General features: G+C 46.5%; 1 protein-coding gene across 1 annotated transcript in view; it reads right to left on the bottom strand.

Annotated features, from left to right (window-relative positions):
- Positions 1-303: 303 nt before the first annotated feature.
- The window catches only part of KBTBD4 (kelch repeat and BTB domain containing 4), a 93,589-nt gene continuing 78,850 nt past the window's right edge, over positions 304-15,042 (bottom strand). The window contains exons 3-4 of the mRNA XM_085646530.1: positions 9,610-9,716; positions 304-3,884 (exon numbers count right to left, since the gene is read on the bottom strand). Coding sequence (XP_085502656.1) covers positions 3,024-3,884; positions 9,610-9,716 — 968 coding nt within the window. The 3' untranslated portion in view covers positions 304-3,023. The remainder of the gene's footprint in view (positions 3,885-9,609; positions 9,717-15,042) is intronic.

Here is a 15,042-nt window from a genome sequence, read left to right as displayed (position 1 = left end):
GGTGATGGACATATTCTCTCCCTTACTTACCCTTGGAAGTTGAAGACATGACTGGCCTGCAGTAACCTCTATGACTTTACACCTGTTTCAACTTTGCAGAAAGGATCTGTGCTAGAAAAATGATTTCTACACAAGTCTTTAGGTCACCATGTCCTTCTTAAATATTCGTGGTGGGAGTATTGACAAAAATGGGATTGGGTGCGTGAAACACTCCTCAAATCTGACAATTACTCAGCCATTGTCATGGTCAACTCTGACACACAAAACATGCCGTCTGCAAAGAAACATGGAAATACTCATCACTGCATGAAAAGGGCAGTCATTTATTCATGTGAATAAAAGAAAACTGAATAACTAACTCCCAACGACAGTTATAATGTTCACGTTTCAGGCAGTAAAGAGAAGGTTTTTGTATTTAGCTTAGCAAACACTGTTTTCAAAATCTGGCACAGATTTGAGTGTGTGTTTGTGCAATATCAATGTGTTGAGCCCTGAACCATGTGTGCTTGGTCCCAATGGTAGCGTATCTGCTCCCATCACAACAGTGCCCCCATTTATGTTACCATCCCACCGGTGCCTCCATTTCTATTCCAAACCCACCAGTGCCTCCATTTCTATTTCAAACCCACCAGTGCCTCCATTTCTGTTCCCATCCCACCGGTGCCTCCATTTCTGTCCCCATCCCACCGGTGACCCCATTTCTTTTTCAAACCCACAGATGACCCCATTTCTATTTCCATCCCACCAGTGCCTCCATTTCTATTCCCATCCTACCGGCGCCTCCATTTCTATTCCCATCCCACCGGTGCCTCCATTTCTATTCCCATCCCACCGGTGCCTCCATTTCTATTCCCATCCCACCAGTGCCTCCATTTCTATTCCCATCCTACCGGCACCTCCATTTCTGTTCACATCTCACTGGAGCCTCCATTTCTATTCCCAACCCACCAGCGCCTCCATTTCTGCTCCCATCCCAACGGTGCCTCCATTTCTATTCCAAACCCACCCGTGCCTCCATTTCTATTCCCATCCTACTGGTGTCTTCATTTCTGCTCCCATCTCACCAGTGCCTCCATTTCTATTCCCATCCCACCGGTGACCCCATTTCTTTTCCAAACACACCGGTGCCTCCATTTCTATTCCAAATCCACTGATGCCCCCATTTCTATTCCAAACCCACCGGTGACCCCATTTCTATTCCAGGCCCACCGGTGACAGCATTTCTATTCTCATCCTACCGGCGCCTCCATTGCTATTCCCATCCCACCGGCGTCTCCATTTTTATTCACATCCCACCAGGGCCGCCATTTCCGTTCCAATCTCAGGGCTACCTCCGTTTTCATGCCCATCCCAAGTTTCTCCAGTTCCGTTCCCTTCACAGTGTTGCCTCTATTTTCACTCAAACCGTGGATTGTATGGAGTGCTCCCGCTATTATCTGATCCTAATGATGCAACTTCCCATTAACAATACTAATAGCTTCCAATAACCTGCTTCAAGTAAACCTCGAAGCACTGGAATGATTCAAGAAATGTCACATTTATAACCCGGAGCCTACGACCTTGAGTGCCCTTTTCCACAGAGTTGCTGCTTTCATCAATGATCCCTGTCCACCGGTACTAAGGCCATCAGCATAGGCTGCTCAGGACCCGAGAGAGCCATATTCACAACAAGGTGTCTGGATTCTTCCTCCATGAACATGATCTTACATCCTTTTTTACTCCACCCAGGGAGCCAAGCCCAAATGTGCTATGCAGGGTTCTTTGCTTGCATCGGTTTCTCGCACACAAACTGCAGTCCGTTAGATTGTTCCTCCTACATGCGTGCACACACGCACTCAGACATGCCACACACAGCATCTAATACACACTTGCATTTTTACTCTCCATTACATAGGATATATTGTTTACAGATATTCAGACATTCCATTTTATCATATCAACTACCCCTTCAATCTCCTCTTCGTTTCTTGACATAGGCTTACCTGCACAACCTCTTCTCTGTGACTTGCGTCAACTCTCTATTGTGCTACTGTTGCGGTGTACTATTCCAACCCAGACTATCTGCTCCTGCCATACAGAACCTCTCAGGAACTATTACTGCAAACGATCGGTACTTTCTTAAAATGTGCAAATCATTTCCACTGGGATCGCCCAATGAAGCTGCAACCTCCAGATTTGAGCCCTCCTCTTTGACACGCCCTCATATTGCCTCATTTTTGTGCCTTAATCCCATGCTCCTCTCAGACTTAAAGAACAGACTTACAACCAGTCTGGTTTATGGAAAACAAACAGCTGCTGTCAGAGGAGCCCCATGCATGGTCAATGGTGTTAGGGTTCGAAAATCTTTTTATTTCCGCAAACTTCTCCCCATGTCTCAGTGCTTTCCTGAACTCCCCACTACCAGACTCAGAAAGCATTACAAAAGCAAATAAAGGGGACTCTGTACTCAAGCCTTCCTTCTGCTTATCAACTTGCGTATGACACAGCATTCACAAGAACGAAAGGGCAGGGGATAGTGCAGAATGTTACAACTGTTCCCTCTGATTTTCCTCAAGAGTTGTGGAGTGCAGGAATTTCAGCAGAGTATCTCAGAAGAAAGAGTGACAGGGGCTTTGAATTAGCCTACAAAGCCCATAAGCAGTGTTGTAGAGCCAGATATTCACACACATGTACTGGGAAAGAGACTTATCTCAGGACAATCATTACTGCAAGCACTGAACGTGCCATACTGCAAGACAAACAGCTGTTCTTCCTGACTCCTCTTTGCACTAGAGAAATAGGTGTGATCTAGCATCTGACATATTGAGTGGTCAGTTGGCAAGTCCAGCTTTTAAGAGGACCCACAATGACTTGTATGATCGCCTACATATTTAGTCACGAAAGTGCCCACTCCTTGCAAAAGTACAGGCCAATTACAATATCCGATGGACACTGGCCGTCTGAAGACCACGACTGCCAGAGTAGGATTCTAAGCCTCCCTCATGCCATCCTCAGACTAAGCAAACCTTGATTTATCACCCACTTCAAGCCAACAAAAACTGCAGATTGGTGAGAAGGACCCTGATGCCACTAGTGACAGTGACCACAGATGTAGCAGGGTTCAGTTTAAATGTGTTGGTATCCCCCTTTTTGTACCTGTCCCGGAAGACGTAGATACACCCATTACAGCTTGCAATTTTCCAGAGCGAGGGCACAGAGCTCCAGGCCTCGGGGAGGCATAGGCGGGTGAAGCTGTCTAGCAAGGGGTTGTAACACACCACACAGTCTCCCTCAGCAACTATGAACACCAGGTCCTTATGCACAGCAGCATGCATACGTCCTGCAAAGGGCAGCAGATAGGGCTTCACGTGACACTTCTCGGTGCTGGTGTCAAAACACTGGATGAGGCGGGAGGGCTTGGTGAAGAAGTCCAGGTCATTCTCCTCCCCACCCAGAAGGTAGATAGTTCCGTTGAGATTCACACCTGCAGCACCAGAGATGGCCACCTCCAGCTGGCTGGTTTCAGTCCAGAGGTTATCTTTTACTCTGTAGTAGATGATGGCGCTGGAGAGAGTGTCTTGCAGTGTCTTGCCACCCAGCGAGTAGATGGCATCCTTACCAGCTACAGAAACAAGTGTGTGCTGCAGGCGGTCTCTGGGAAGTGGAGCACACCGCTCCCAGTCCATAGTCTCCATATTGCATTTCCACATGCGCCGGGGAATGGAGCCGCCCACCACATACAGGTCGGCGCCATGCTTACATGCCGCTGTGATCTGGTGGCACAAGCTATTCTGCCCGCTTACACTGATGGAGTCATCCGGAGCACAATGCAGTGACACAGCAATTGAGTGTGTGCGAGACTCCTCCTTCCCAATAAGGTATATGTGGACGTTTTCACCAATCTCCTGCACACATAAAAAGAAAATAGACGTTTAGGTGACACACATGTCCAAGATCAGGGCTGATTACCCCTTCTACATCACCATCACATTACAAACAATTCTCTTTATCAAGGGCCTAACAACCACGCCCATTTATGCTGCTGAAGCTGGGCTCTTTTTTACTACACTGGGCTCTTTTTTACAACACTTATTGCAAGGCAGACAGGATATCGGTCACGTTTCAGGTGGCGTATCAGTCCGCTAAACTCTAAATAAGGCCCAATTCTTAGGCTGAATCCGCTGAGCCACTAAGAGCCAAAAGAGACTCATTAAATACGGAGATGCATAGTCTGGCACACTGCACAACACACGGAGACGCATACTGCACAACACACGGAGAAGTATACTGTGGCACACTGGACAACACGAGGAGATGCATACTCCGGCACACTGCACAACACACGGAGATGCATACTCCGGCACACTGCACAACACACGGAGATGCATACTCTGGCACACTGCACAACTCACGGAGATGTACACTGTGGCACACTGCATAACACATGGAGATGCACACTGACACTGCACAACATGAGGAGATGCACACTTTGGCAGGCTGCACAACACGAGGAGATGCATACAGTGGCACACTGCACATTACACGGAGATGCATACTCTGGCACGCTGCACAACACACGGAGATGCACACTGTGGCACACTGCACAACACATGGAGATGCACACTGACACTGCACAACACGTGGAGATGCACACTGACACTGCACAACACGAGGAGATGCACACTCGGATAGGCTGCACAACACGAGGAGATGCATACAGTGGCACACTGCACGTCACAAGGAGGTGCATATTATGGCACACTGCACAACACACGGAGATGCATATTGTGGCACACTGCACAACACACGGAGAGGCATACTATGGCACACTGCACGTTCAGAGGAGATGCATACTATGGCACACTGTAGAACAAGAGAAGATACATACTGTGGCACACCGCACAACACACAGAGAGGCATACTGTGGCACAACACACAGATACATACTATGGCACACTGCACAACAAGAGGAGATGCATACTGTGGCACACTGCACAACAAGAGGAGATGCATACTCTGGCACACTGCCCAACACAAGGAGATGCATACTATGGCACACTGCCCAACAAGAGGAGATGCATACTGTGGCACACTGCACAACAACACAACAAGAGGAGATGCATACTGTGGCACACTGCACAACACACGGGATGCATAATCTGGCACACTGCAGAACACACAGATGCATAATGTGGCACAATGCTGAACACACCGATGCATACTCTGGCACACTGTGCAACATCTTGGCAGCCACATCCTACAACATCTGAAGGGAGTTGAAATTAGACTTAGATAAAAAGTAAACAAACTTTTTCTATTTTTGTTTGGATGACTGAGCTTCCCTCTCAGCAAAAGAATGGGGAAAAGTCCAATCAGCCACGCGTCACTGGCTCTTCCGAAGGACAACTGAGGCTCAGGGAGCACAGGGGGAGAACGCAGACATTCTTTCACCCAATCATTTAAGCTGAGAACCAGCTCACTAGCTTTAAGGTAACCCTTACGAAAACTAAATTAATTGTGACCCCAAAGTTATCAAGAAACAATGTACAGACTTGACGGTCTGCTGACTGAACGACTTCTATGTGTTTCTCTCGGATAGTCCTTTAGCATCTTCCTCTACCTGCGCTTCCTCAGTCCATCAGTCGGTCTCCTTCAGTCGGTCTCCTTCAGTCTGTCTCCTTCAGTCTGTCTCCTTCAGTCTGTCTCCTTCAGTCTGTCTCCTTCAGTCTGTCTCCTTCAGTCTGTCTCCTTCAGTCTGTCTCCTTCAGTCTGTCTCCTTCAGTCTGTCTCCTTCAGTCTGTCTCCTTCAGTCTGTCTCCTTCAGTCTGTCTCCTTCAGTCTGTCTCCTTCAGTCTGTCTCCTTCAGTCTGTCTCCTTCAGTCTGTCTCCTTCAGTCTGTCTCCTTCAGTCTGTCTCCTTCAGTCTGTCTCCTTCAGTCTGTCTCCTTCAGTCTGTCTCCTTCAGTCTGTCTCCTTCAGTCTGTCTCCTTCAGTCTGTCTGCTTCAGTCTGTCTGCTTCAGTCGGTCTGCTTCAGTCGGTCTCCTTCAGTCGGTCTCCTTCAGTCTGTCTCCTTCAGTCTGTCTCCTTCAGTCTGTCTCCTTCAGTCGGTCTCCTTCAGTCGGTCTCCTTCAGTCGGTCTCCTTCAGTCGGTCTCCTTCAGTCTGTCTCCTTCAGTCTGTCTCCTTCAGTCTGTCTCCTTCAGTCTGTCTCCTTCAGTCTGTCTCCTTCAGTCTGTCTCCTTCAGTCTGTCTCCTTCAGTCTGTCTCCTTCAGTCTGTCTCCTTCAGTCTGTCTCCTTCAGTCTGTCTCCTTCAGTCTGTCTCCTTCAGTCTGTCTCCTTCAGTCTGTCTCCTTCAGTCTGTCTCCTTCAGTCTGTCTCCTTCAGTCTGTCTCCTTCAGTCTGTCTCCTTCAGTCTGTCTCCTTCAGTCTGTCTCCTTCAGTCTGTCTCCTTCAGTCTGTCTCCTTCAGTCTGTCTCCTTCAGTCTGTCTCCTTCAGTCTGTCTCCTTCAGTCTGTCTCCTTCAGTCTGTCTCCTTCAGTCTGTCTCCTTCAGTCTGTCTCCTTCAGTCTGTCTCCTTCAGTCTGTCTCCTTCAGTCTGTCTCCTTCAGTCTGTCTCCTTCAGTCTGTCTCCTTCAGTCTGTCTCCTTCAGTCTGTCTCCTTCAGTCTGTCTCCTTCAGTCTGTCTCCTTCAGTCTGTCTCCTTCAGTCTGTCTCCTTCAGTCTGTCTCCTTCAGTCTGTCTCCTTCAGTCTGTCTCCTTCAGTCTGTCTCCTTCAGTCTGTCTCCTTCAGTCTGTCTCCTTCAGTCTGTCTCCTTCAGTCTGTCTCCTTCAGTCTGTCTCCTTCAGTCTGTCTCCTTCAGTCTGTCTCCTTCAGTCTGTCTCCTTCAGTCTGTCTCCTTCAGTCTGTCTCCTTCAGTCTGTCTCCTTCAGTGTGTACATGTCCATCAGTCTGTCTCCTTCAGTCTGTCTCCTTCAGTCTGTCTCCTTCAGTCTGTCTCCTTCAGTCTGTCTCCTTCAGTCTGTCTCCTTCAGTCTGTCTCCTTCAGTCTGTCTCCTTCAGTCTGTCTCCTTCAGTCTGTCTCCTTCAGTCTGTCTCCTTCAGTCTGTCTCCTTCAGTCTGTCTCCTCCAGTCTGTCTCCTCCAGTCTGTCTCCTCCAGTCTGTCTCCTCCAGTCTGTCTCCTCCAGTCTGTCTCCTCCAGTCTGTCTCCTCCAGTCTGTCTCCTCCAGTCTGTCTCCTCCAGTCTGTCTCCATCAGTCTGTCTCCATCAGTCTGTCTCCATCAGTCTGTCTCCATCAGTCTGTCTCCTTCAGTCTGTCTCCTTCAGTCTGTCTCCTTCAGTCTGTCTCCTTCAGTCTGTCTCCTTCAGTCTGTCTCCTTCAGTCTGTCTCCTTCAGTCTGTCTCCTTCAGTCTGTCTCCTTCAGTCTGTCTCCTTCAGTCTGTCTCCTTCAGTCTGTCTCCTCCAGTCTGTCTCCTCCAGTCTGTCTCCTCCAGTCTGTCTCCTCCAGTCTGTCTCCTCCAGTCTGTCTCCTCCAGTCTGTCTCCTCCAGTCTGTCTCCTCCAGTCTGTCTCCTCCAGTCTGTCTCCTCCAGTCTGTCTCCTCCAGTCTGTCTCCTCCAGTCTGTCTCCTCCAGTCTGTCTCCTCCAGTCTGTCTCCTCCAGTCTGTCTCCTCCAGTCTGTCTCCTCCAGTCTGTCTCCTCCAGTCTGTCTCCTTCAGTCTGTCTCCTTCAGTCTGTCTCCTTCAGTCTGTCTCCTTCAGTCTGTCTCCTTCAGTCTGTCTCCTTCAGTCTGTCTCCTTCAGTCTGTCTCCTTCAGTCTGTCTCCTTCAGTCTGTCTCCTTCAGTCTGTCTCCTTCAGTCTGTCTCCTTCAGTCTGTCTCCTTCAGTCTGTACATGTCCTTCAGTCTGTCTCCTTCAGTCTGTACATGTCCATCAGTCTGTCTCCTTCAGTCTGTCTCCTTCAGTCTGTCTCCTTCAGTCTGTCTCCTTCAGTCTGTCTCCTTCAGTCTGTCTCCTTCAGTCTGTCTCCTTCAGTCTGTCTCCTTCAGTCTGTCTCCTTCAGTCTGTCTCCTTCAGTCTGTCTCCATCAGTCTGTCTCCATCAGTCTGTCTCCATCAGTCTGTCTCCATCAGTCTGTCTCCATCAGTCTGTCTCCATCAGTCTGTCTCCATCAGTCTGTCTCCATCAGTCTGTCTCCTTCAGTCTGTCTCCTTCAGTCTGTCTCCTTCAGTCTGTCTCCTTCAGTCTGTCTCCTTCAGTCTGTCTCCTTCAGTCTGTCTCCTTCAGTCTGTCTCCTTCAGTCTGTCTCCTTCAGTCTGTCTCCTTCAGTCTGTCTCCTTCAGTCTGTCTCCTTCAGTCTGTCTCCTTCAGTCTGTCTCCTTCAGTCTGTCTCCATCAGTCTGTCTCCATCAGTCTGTCTCCATCAGTCTGTCTCCATCAGTCTGTCTCCATCAGTCTGTCTCCTTCAGTCTGTCTCCTTCAGTCTGTCTCCATCAGTCTGTCTCCTTCAGTCTGTCTCCATCAGTCTGTCTCCTTCAGTCTGTCTCCTTCAGTCTGTCTCCTTCAGTCTGTCTCCTTCAGTCTGTCTCCTTCAGTCTGTCTCCTTCAGTCTGTCTCCTTCAGTCTGTCTCCTTCAGTCTGTCTCCTTCAGTCTGTCTCCTTCAGTCTGTCTCCTTCAGTCTGTCTCCTTCAGTCTGTCTCCTTCAGTCTGTCTCCTTCAGTCTGGACATGTCAATCAGGTGGTCTGTTTCAATTAGTTTCAGTTGCTTTCCATCAGCCCATCTTAATCATCCAATCTCCTCACTCAGGGAATCAAGTCTCTGTCGGATCACTTCAGTCAGTCAATCTACCTGTTTAGTCCGTATGTCTGCGTCAATCAGTCTCCATAAGTCCGTCTGAGTCTCTGTCGGATGGCTTTGGTCAGTCATGCTCTCTGCCTGGCTGCCAGCATCAGTCTCCCATCAGTTAGCCTCACTCAATCTCCCCCAATCCACTCTGGGTCGCCGGTATCTGCAAGTCAGGGAGTCATTCTCTAGCAGGTTTCCTCAGTAGGCAAGTCTGTCTGTTGGAGAGTGCCTTACTGAGTGACAGACAGAAAGACTGTTCTCAAACTCCGTAAGTAAAACTCAAATGGGCATATGTGCCCATCTGCCTGCCTTTGTAAGTGCGCCTGTTCTTACACGGAGCCGTCATTACCTCAAGGCGAAAAGTCAGAGTCTTGAACACTGTGTGTCCAGTTGCTTGCCTTGGTAAGTGAGTCGTTCTTGCACGAAGCGTCATTACCTTAAGGCTAGAGTTCAGAGTCTTGGACACTCCGTGTGTTCAGCTGTCGGCCTTGATGAGCGAGTCAGTTCTTGTACAGAGCCTGTCATAACCTTAATGCTAGACGTCAGAGGACAATCAGTGTATCCATCTGCCTGCCTTGGTAAGTGTTCTTACACGGAGCCATCATTACCTTAAGGCTAAAGGTCAGAAGTTTGAACACTCAGTGTGCCCAGTTGCTTGCCTTGGTGAGTGAGTCGTTCTTACACGAAGCGTCATTACCTTAAGGCTAGACGTCAGAGGACACTCCATGTGTACATCTGCCTGCCTTGGTGAGGGAGTCCGTTCTTGCACAAAGCTGGTCATTACCTTAAGGCTAGAGGTCAGAGTCTCGGAAAAGCGATCCCTCTCCTCCTTGTTGAAGCTAATCCACGATTCAATGGCAGCATTTGGATTCTGAGAGCATGGAACTCCATCTGTAAGAAAAAATGTAATTCAAAGATGGGCATTTTATCATGGATGGATTCAGGTCATTGTATGAGGTGCTGTGTCATCCCCTCGTCCAATTCACAGGTGAAGGCACCTCAGCCCACCTTATCTTATCTGAGGGGAAGATTTTGCGTGCCAACCTAACCAACACGTGAACCAGTGACAAAGACACGTTAACAGAGCTTACCTGGTGCTAGGAAATCCATTGTTCTGCATAACACCCTATTTATACTGGTAGCGGGCAGTTAATCTATAATTTAGGGTACGGATTAGAGAAGAGATCTCTCCCATGGAGGAGCCACTCTGTATTTCCTTTGTGTTTTAAGAGTGTCGTCAAAATACTTTTTACAAAGGAGCCTCCTCCCACAACTAAACTACCCTGCAGGTCCCCACCCATATATTCTCTTGAGTACACTGTTTCCAGGGAAGAACTGGACTGAAGAAAAAAAAATAATAATAATCAAAAAAGTTTATTATTTCAGTTAATTAAAACCATAGCAATACATTTACTAAAAACAAATGCTGTGATTAAAAGAAGTTATTATTTCCCCCTTTTTTTTCGTTTCCTAAAAGAATAAAACATTTTAACATGCATGGTGTACAGTTTAGTAATTCTGGGGCATTGATTAGTCCCTGTACGGTGTTCCTTCCAGCGTTCTGATGTTATTCTGCGTTGTGTTCGGGAGTACTGTCTGCTTCTGAGTTGGCAGTCTTATTTGCTTTTTGCGAGCAGGGCACAGGGTTACTTTTTAGTGCTTGTGCATGAGCTAAGAGAAACTTTATTAGTTGACAGTTCAATGAGGTGTAAGGGTCGCCATGATTGCCGATCTGCATGTTCTTATGCCTCTAGTGTTCATGGCTTTTTTTTAGGAAAGTGACTCGTGCTTGGGATAAGTTCGGACAAATACAGACAAGGTGGACAAAGTCCTCTTTACTGCACCCGCATAGTCTGCAGTCTTTGGGCCCGTCATTGACCCAAATTGGCTGGTCCATGGTGGATGGAAATTTACCCATACGCAGGGCCATTAATTGTAGTTTTCTGTGGGCCGAGAATGTAATAGTTAAGTATGGTGCTGGGGTCAGTGATCTGTAATTAGATATTACCATCCAAGCATGTTTTCTCGTGCGGAGGGTGGTTTTGTCTACTATCAGCGAGTTGAACTTTACTGATTTGTTTATAACTTGCTTAAAGGCTGGGTAGGGCAGATTGATTTCCCAGAGTTCTCTTGTACAAGTGTCTGTTCGAGCCCTTTTTTGGTATTGGTTATATGGGGACTTTGCGTCTTCCTCTATTTCGTCCCACAGAGCCTTGTTCAGTTCCGAGACTGCTATGTTTTGTTTCAAGTCACCATTGCTTGATGGTCGCATACTTTCTCCCCAACATTTCGTTTGTTACCCCAAATTCTAATCTGGTCTGCGCTGGTGAAGCTTCCTGATGGATTTGGAAGACTGTTTTGTAGATTTGCCGCTTGTGCTTTGTTGAGTAGAGCCGCGTCTTTCCATGGGGAGCTGTGCTGCCGTAGGATAGCGTAGATAGCGTTTTGGCTTTTATTGTTGCCAGTAGGGGGTTTGAATGATGGCCCCTTAAGCTTTTTTGATAAGGACCTGAAGGCGTTTATTTTAACCAATTTCTTTCTGTATTTAAAAAAAACACTTCACAGAGGACAGCTGTTACAAGAGTGTTTTAATAAATGACACAAATTACTAATTACAGGTGAATTTCTCATTTAATACTGGGAGAAAGGACTAGGGCATGAAAAGTTGAGGTCTTTTAGAGGGAGAACAAAGAGACGCAGCAGATCCCAGAGGAATCTGAGAAACAGAGCGGAGGGGATGAGAAATGAAAATGTTTACTCTAAGTAGAAACATGAGATGTGTGGATGTTGTTAAACATTTAGGGCTTAATTCTCACACTGCACTTTGTAGTACGTTTTGTAGTGCTACGAAAAATACTACAAAATCTACATTTGCCTAAACTTGTATGGGTTGAGTTTCCTGCCCAGACTGCACAGTCTCTGCCCCGACTGCACAGTCTACGCACAAGTAAGTGCAGAGTTTATTAGTAGATGTGCTAGGAACACATGGGAGTGAGTCGGAAACGGGTCAAACTTACTACTTAAGTACTAAAGGGGAGGAGATTAGGGACGGGTTTAGGATGGGACGTCACCTATCCACACAATAGTAAGCCAATTGCATTACTCTGGGGAGGGCGACAAGTAAGTTCCCCTTTTGTAGTAAGTTTACACTCAGTTTGTGAATACCAAAAGTTGTAAATGTATTACAAACTAAACTTACTAAAAGGTGTAGCTTACCCTTGTGAAGAGAGAAAGGAAAGAAAGACATTCAAACAAAAGGTGATCGGGTGAGACAGGATGAGCACTGTGACACATAAAAAGAAGAGAAATGCAGATGTTGAAGATGGATTCGAGGGGATTTAAGAGAACATGATGGGAAATCAAGGAAATAGGAGATGTAGTGAAGTCCGGAGAAGGCGAGCATAAAGATGCGTCTGGGTGCCCGAAAGAGGATTAGGGAGCAGAACTGCAGAAGGTATTTTAGCTGGTGTCTGCGAGTGTGAGAGACTATAAAGAAATGAAAGAAGATGAGGTTTTACCTGCCTTGAATCCTGATGGAGAGGCAGAGCTGGGAGAATAGTGGTAGCAACAATAGAGGCTTGCTATAGGTGTATAAAGCCAGGAAAAAAAAAAGAGGATTTCTTATTTTTAAGCATTGAAATGGAGGGAGAAAGTGGATACAAAGATTAACAGCAGAACACCTGTAGGAGAGAGTATTAGCAAGAGCAGGGGAGAAGAAAAGTAAACGCTACAAGATTTGAGTCATGAGAGACAAAATGGCTGAAAAAGGACAGTATACTAGATGGAGAAGTGATGTAGGGAAAAAAAAAATTCAAGGACCCAGGGCTGAGCGTAGGAGAAAGGAAAGGAGGTGCGATTAGTCCAGGAATTGGAGGATGAGCAGTTAGAAAAAAGACGGCTTGAATAAATCAAGAAGTGCACCCACAGACATAACTAATCAAACAAGTGTGCAGGAAAAAACAGGGAATCATACTCTATGACTACTAGAGAGTTTTATACAAACACCTGAGTTGTCCTCCCAATTTACGTTACTCCTTCTTTCAAATGGGAATTATAACTTAAAAGGAAGAGGACTAACAGTCACAAAAATACATTCTTTATTTTTACATGCAAATAAAGCTTTTCACGTAGAAGAATTTGGAGGAAGGTTCACTATTAATCTGCCCCGACACATTTGTGAAAGAAAAATACAATTCACATTGATGCACGGACACCAAACTGTAAAGACGTGGGTCACACGATTATTCGGATCACAATAAATGTGCTGGCTTTCCTGGTGTTCTCTGGAATCCTTCTTTAGGAAGATAAATGTGTATCGTATTGTTTCCATACTTGTAGGAGGATTGGGAGAAAAGTACAGTAATTGAGAAGGGCTTAGCAGATATATCTTCAGATAATTCTTCCAGTTTTTCGAATATTGCCGTCATACTGATGGTCGATTTAGAGTGAAAGGACTAAAATACAAACAGTAAGCAGGGAGAAAGATTAGGAGGAAAGCACTTTTGAAGAGGTGCTGTACTATTGATGTTCACCATACCATCCTGGCGGATAGGCTGGCAGCAATAGGGGTGCAGGGATCAGCACTCCATCTGCTAAAATATTTTCTGGAAGATAGGATGTACTTTGTAGCTATGGGCCCGTTCAATTCTAACCCTTTTCAGCTCCCTTGTGGAGGGCTACTCTTTTTAATGTTTACAGAGACGCTTTGGCCCCAGTCATAAAGCCCTTCGACTTTGCAGTCATGAAACAACCACATACCATTAGGAAGCAATTCAGTGACTGCATGTCAGCCGTAAGTTCAAGGAGGAGCTCCAGCAGTCTAAAAGTGAACTCTTAGAAAACGGAGGAGGTCTTCCTTGGTAACGATCCCTCCTTCTGGTCCCCTGGGTGGTGGCCAACGAATCTAGGTGATTAGCCAGTGCCAGTAGAAAAGGCTAAAAATCTTAGGATAATTATAGACAACAGGCTCGCCTTTGCTAAACAGATCAATGCTCTGACATCTTCCATTTTTTAAAATTTTATGAACAATTAAAAAGATCTTGCCTTTCATCCCAGCAAATTCTCAGAAACTAGTCATATCAGCGTGGATATTGGCCAGATTAAATTACTGCGATGGCCGGTACCTCAATCTGCGGGCCCAGCATCTTAGGAAACTTCAGGGATTGCAGAACACAGCTGCTAGAGCGCTCTAAACAAGTATCAATTAGGAAAACAATCAAACAGCTGCACTGGCTGCCGGTGAAGGAGGGGATCCAGTTCAAAGCTTTGTGCTTCGCGTACAAATCCTTGCACAAGGAAGGACCTCAAGGCTTAGGCCAAAAATTCAGATGGTACTAGACTAGTAGATCAATTAGATCTTCCAATTCAAGAATCTCGGTGGTATGAATTGGGGTGGCAGAAGTTTTTGTCTGGGAACTATAATAATCTGGAATCAATTCCCGCAATCCATCCGATTTGCCACCTCCCACCTCAGTTGTAGAAGGTAGCTGAAAACCTGGCTTTTCAGCATAGCATTGGTAAAGATTCCTGTTTTCCAGTCCGATCATCAGGTCAGCGCCAGGACAACGTTTGGTAACAGGGGGCTTTATAAGTTGCCTACATTAACATTTATTCAGCTCTCAGGTTTCGAGCCTTTCGAAAGTGCTCTGCAGAAAAAGATAGCAAGGAAGAAACTTGATATGTGTGGCCAACTGAAGGGCATCTAAGTAATCTGTGAACTGATGGAAAGACGCCAACACAGTCACAGAGCTACATACAACTTCTTTTTTTTGTATATTTAGAGAAAATCTTTTTCAAACATTTCCCTTCAGTAACAGGGAACGGACATCTGCAGATCATAAAACCACCACTGTTCGCCTTGGTGTCAAATTGCAATAGCAGAGGAATTCTGAGAAATACAGACATCACCCGCCAGCCCTACTAGGCTTTGGGAACACATGTGAGACTTGTTGGGGGGACAACAGTGAAATATTATTGTACTGCCCATCAATAGAATCACAGTAATAAACGCCTCCGCTTAAAGGAGTGAGTCTCGGTAACAGGGACATGGGTCTCTCAGTGGATGAAAGAAGCACACAGGGTAAACAACATGGATTCGAGCCATTCTCATGTGCTTCATCGAATGCGCCATTCGAAATCACCTGGGTACATCACAGTGATGGCGGCTGAAGGAAGCTGGCTCTGTATACACTATACCAAAGTGAGGTATAGTGTGCAC

Source organism: Triturus cristatus, chromosome 3_1 (assembly GCF_964204655.1).
Source record: "Triturus cristatus chromosome 3_1, aTriCri1.1, whole genome shotgun sequence".
NCBI lineage: Eukaryota > Metazoa > Chordata > Amphibia > Caudata > Salamandridae > Triturus > Triturus cristatus.
Note: the sequence above shows the minus strand (reverse complement) of the source record. Positions and strands in the feature narration are given on the sequence as shown.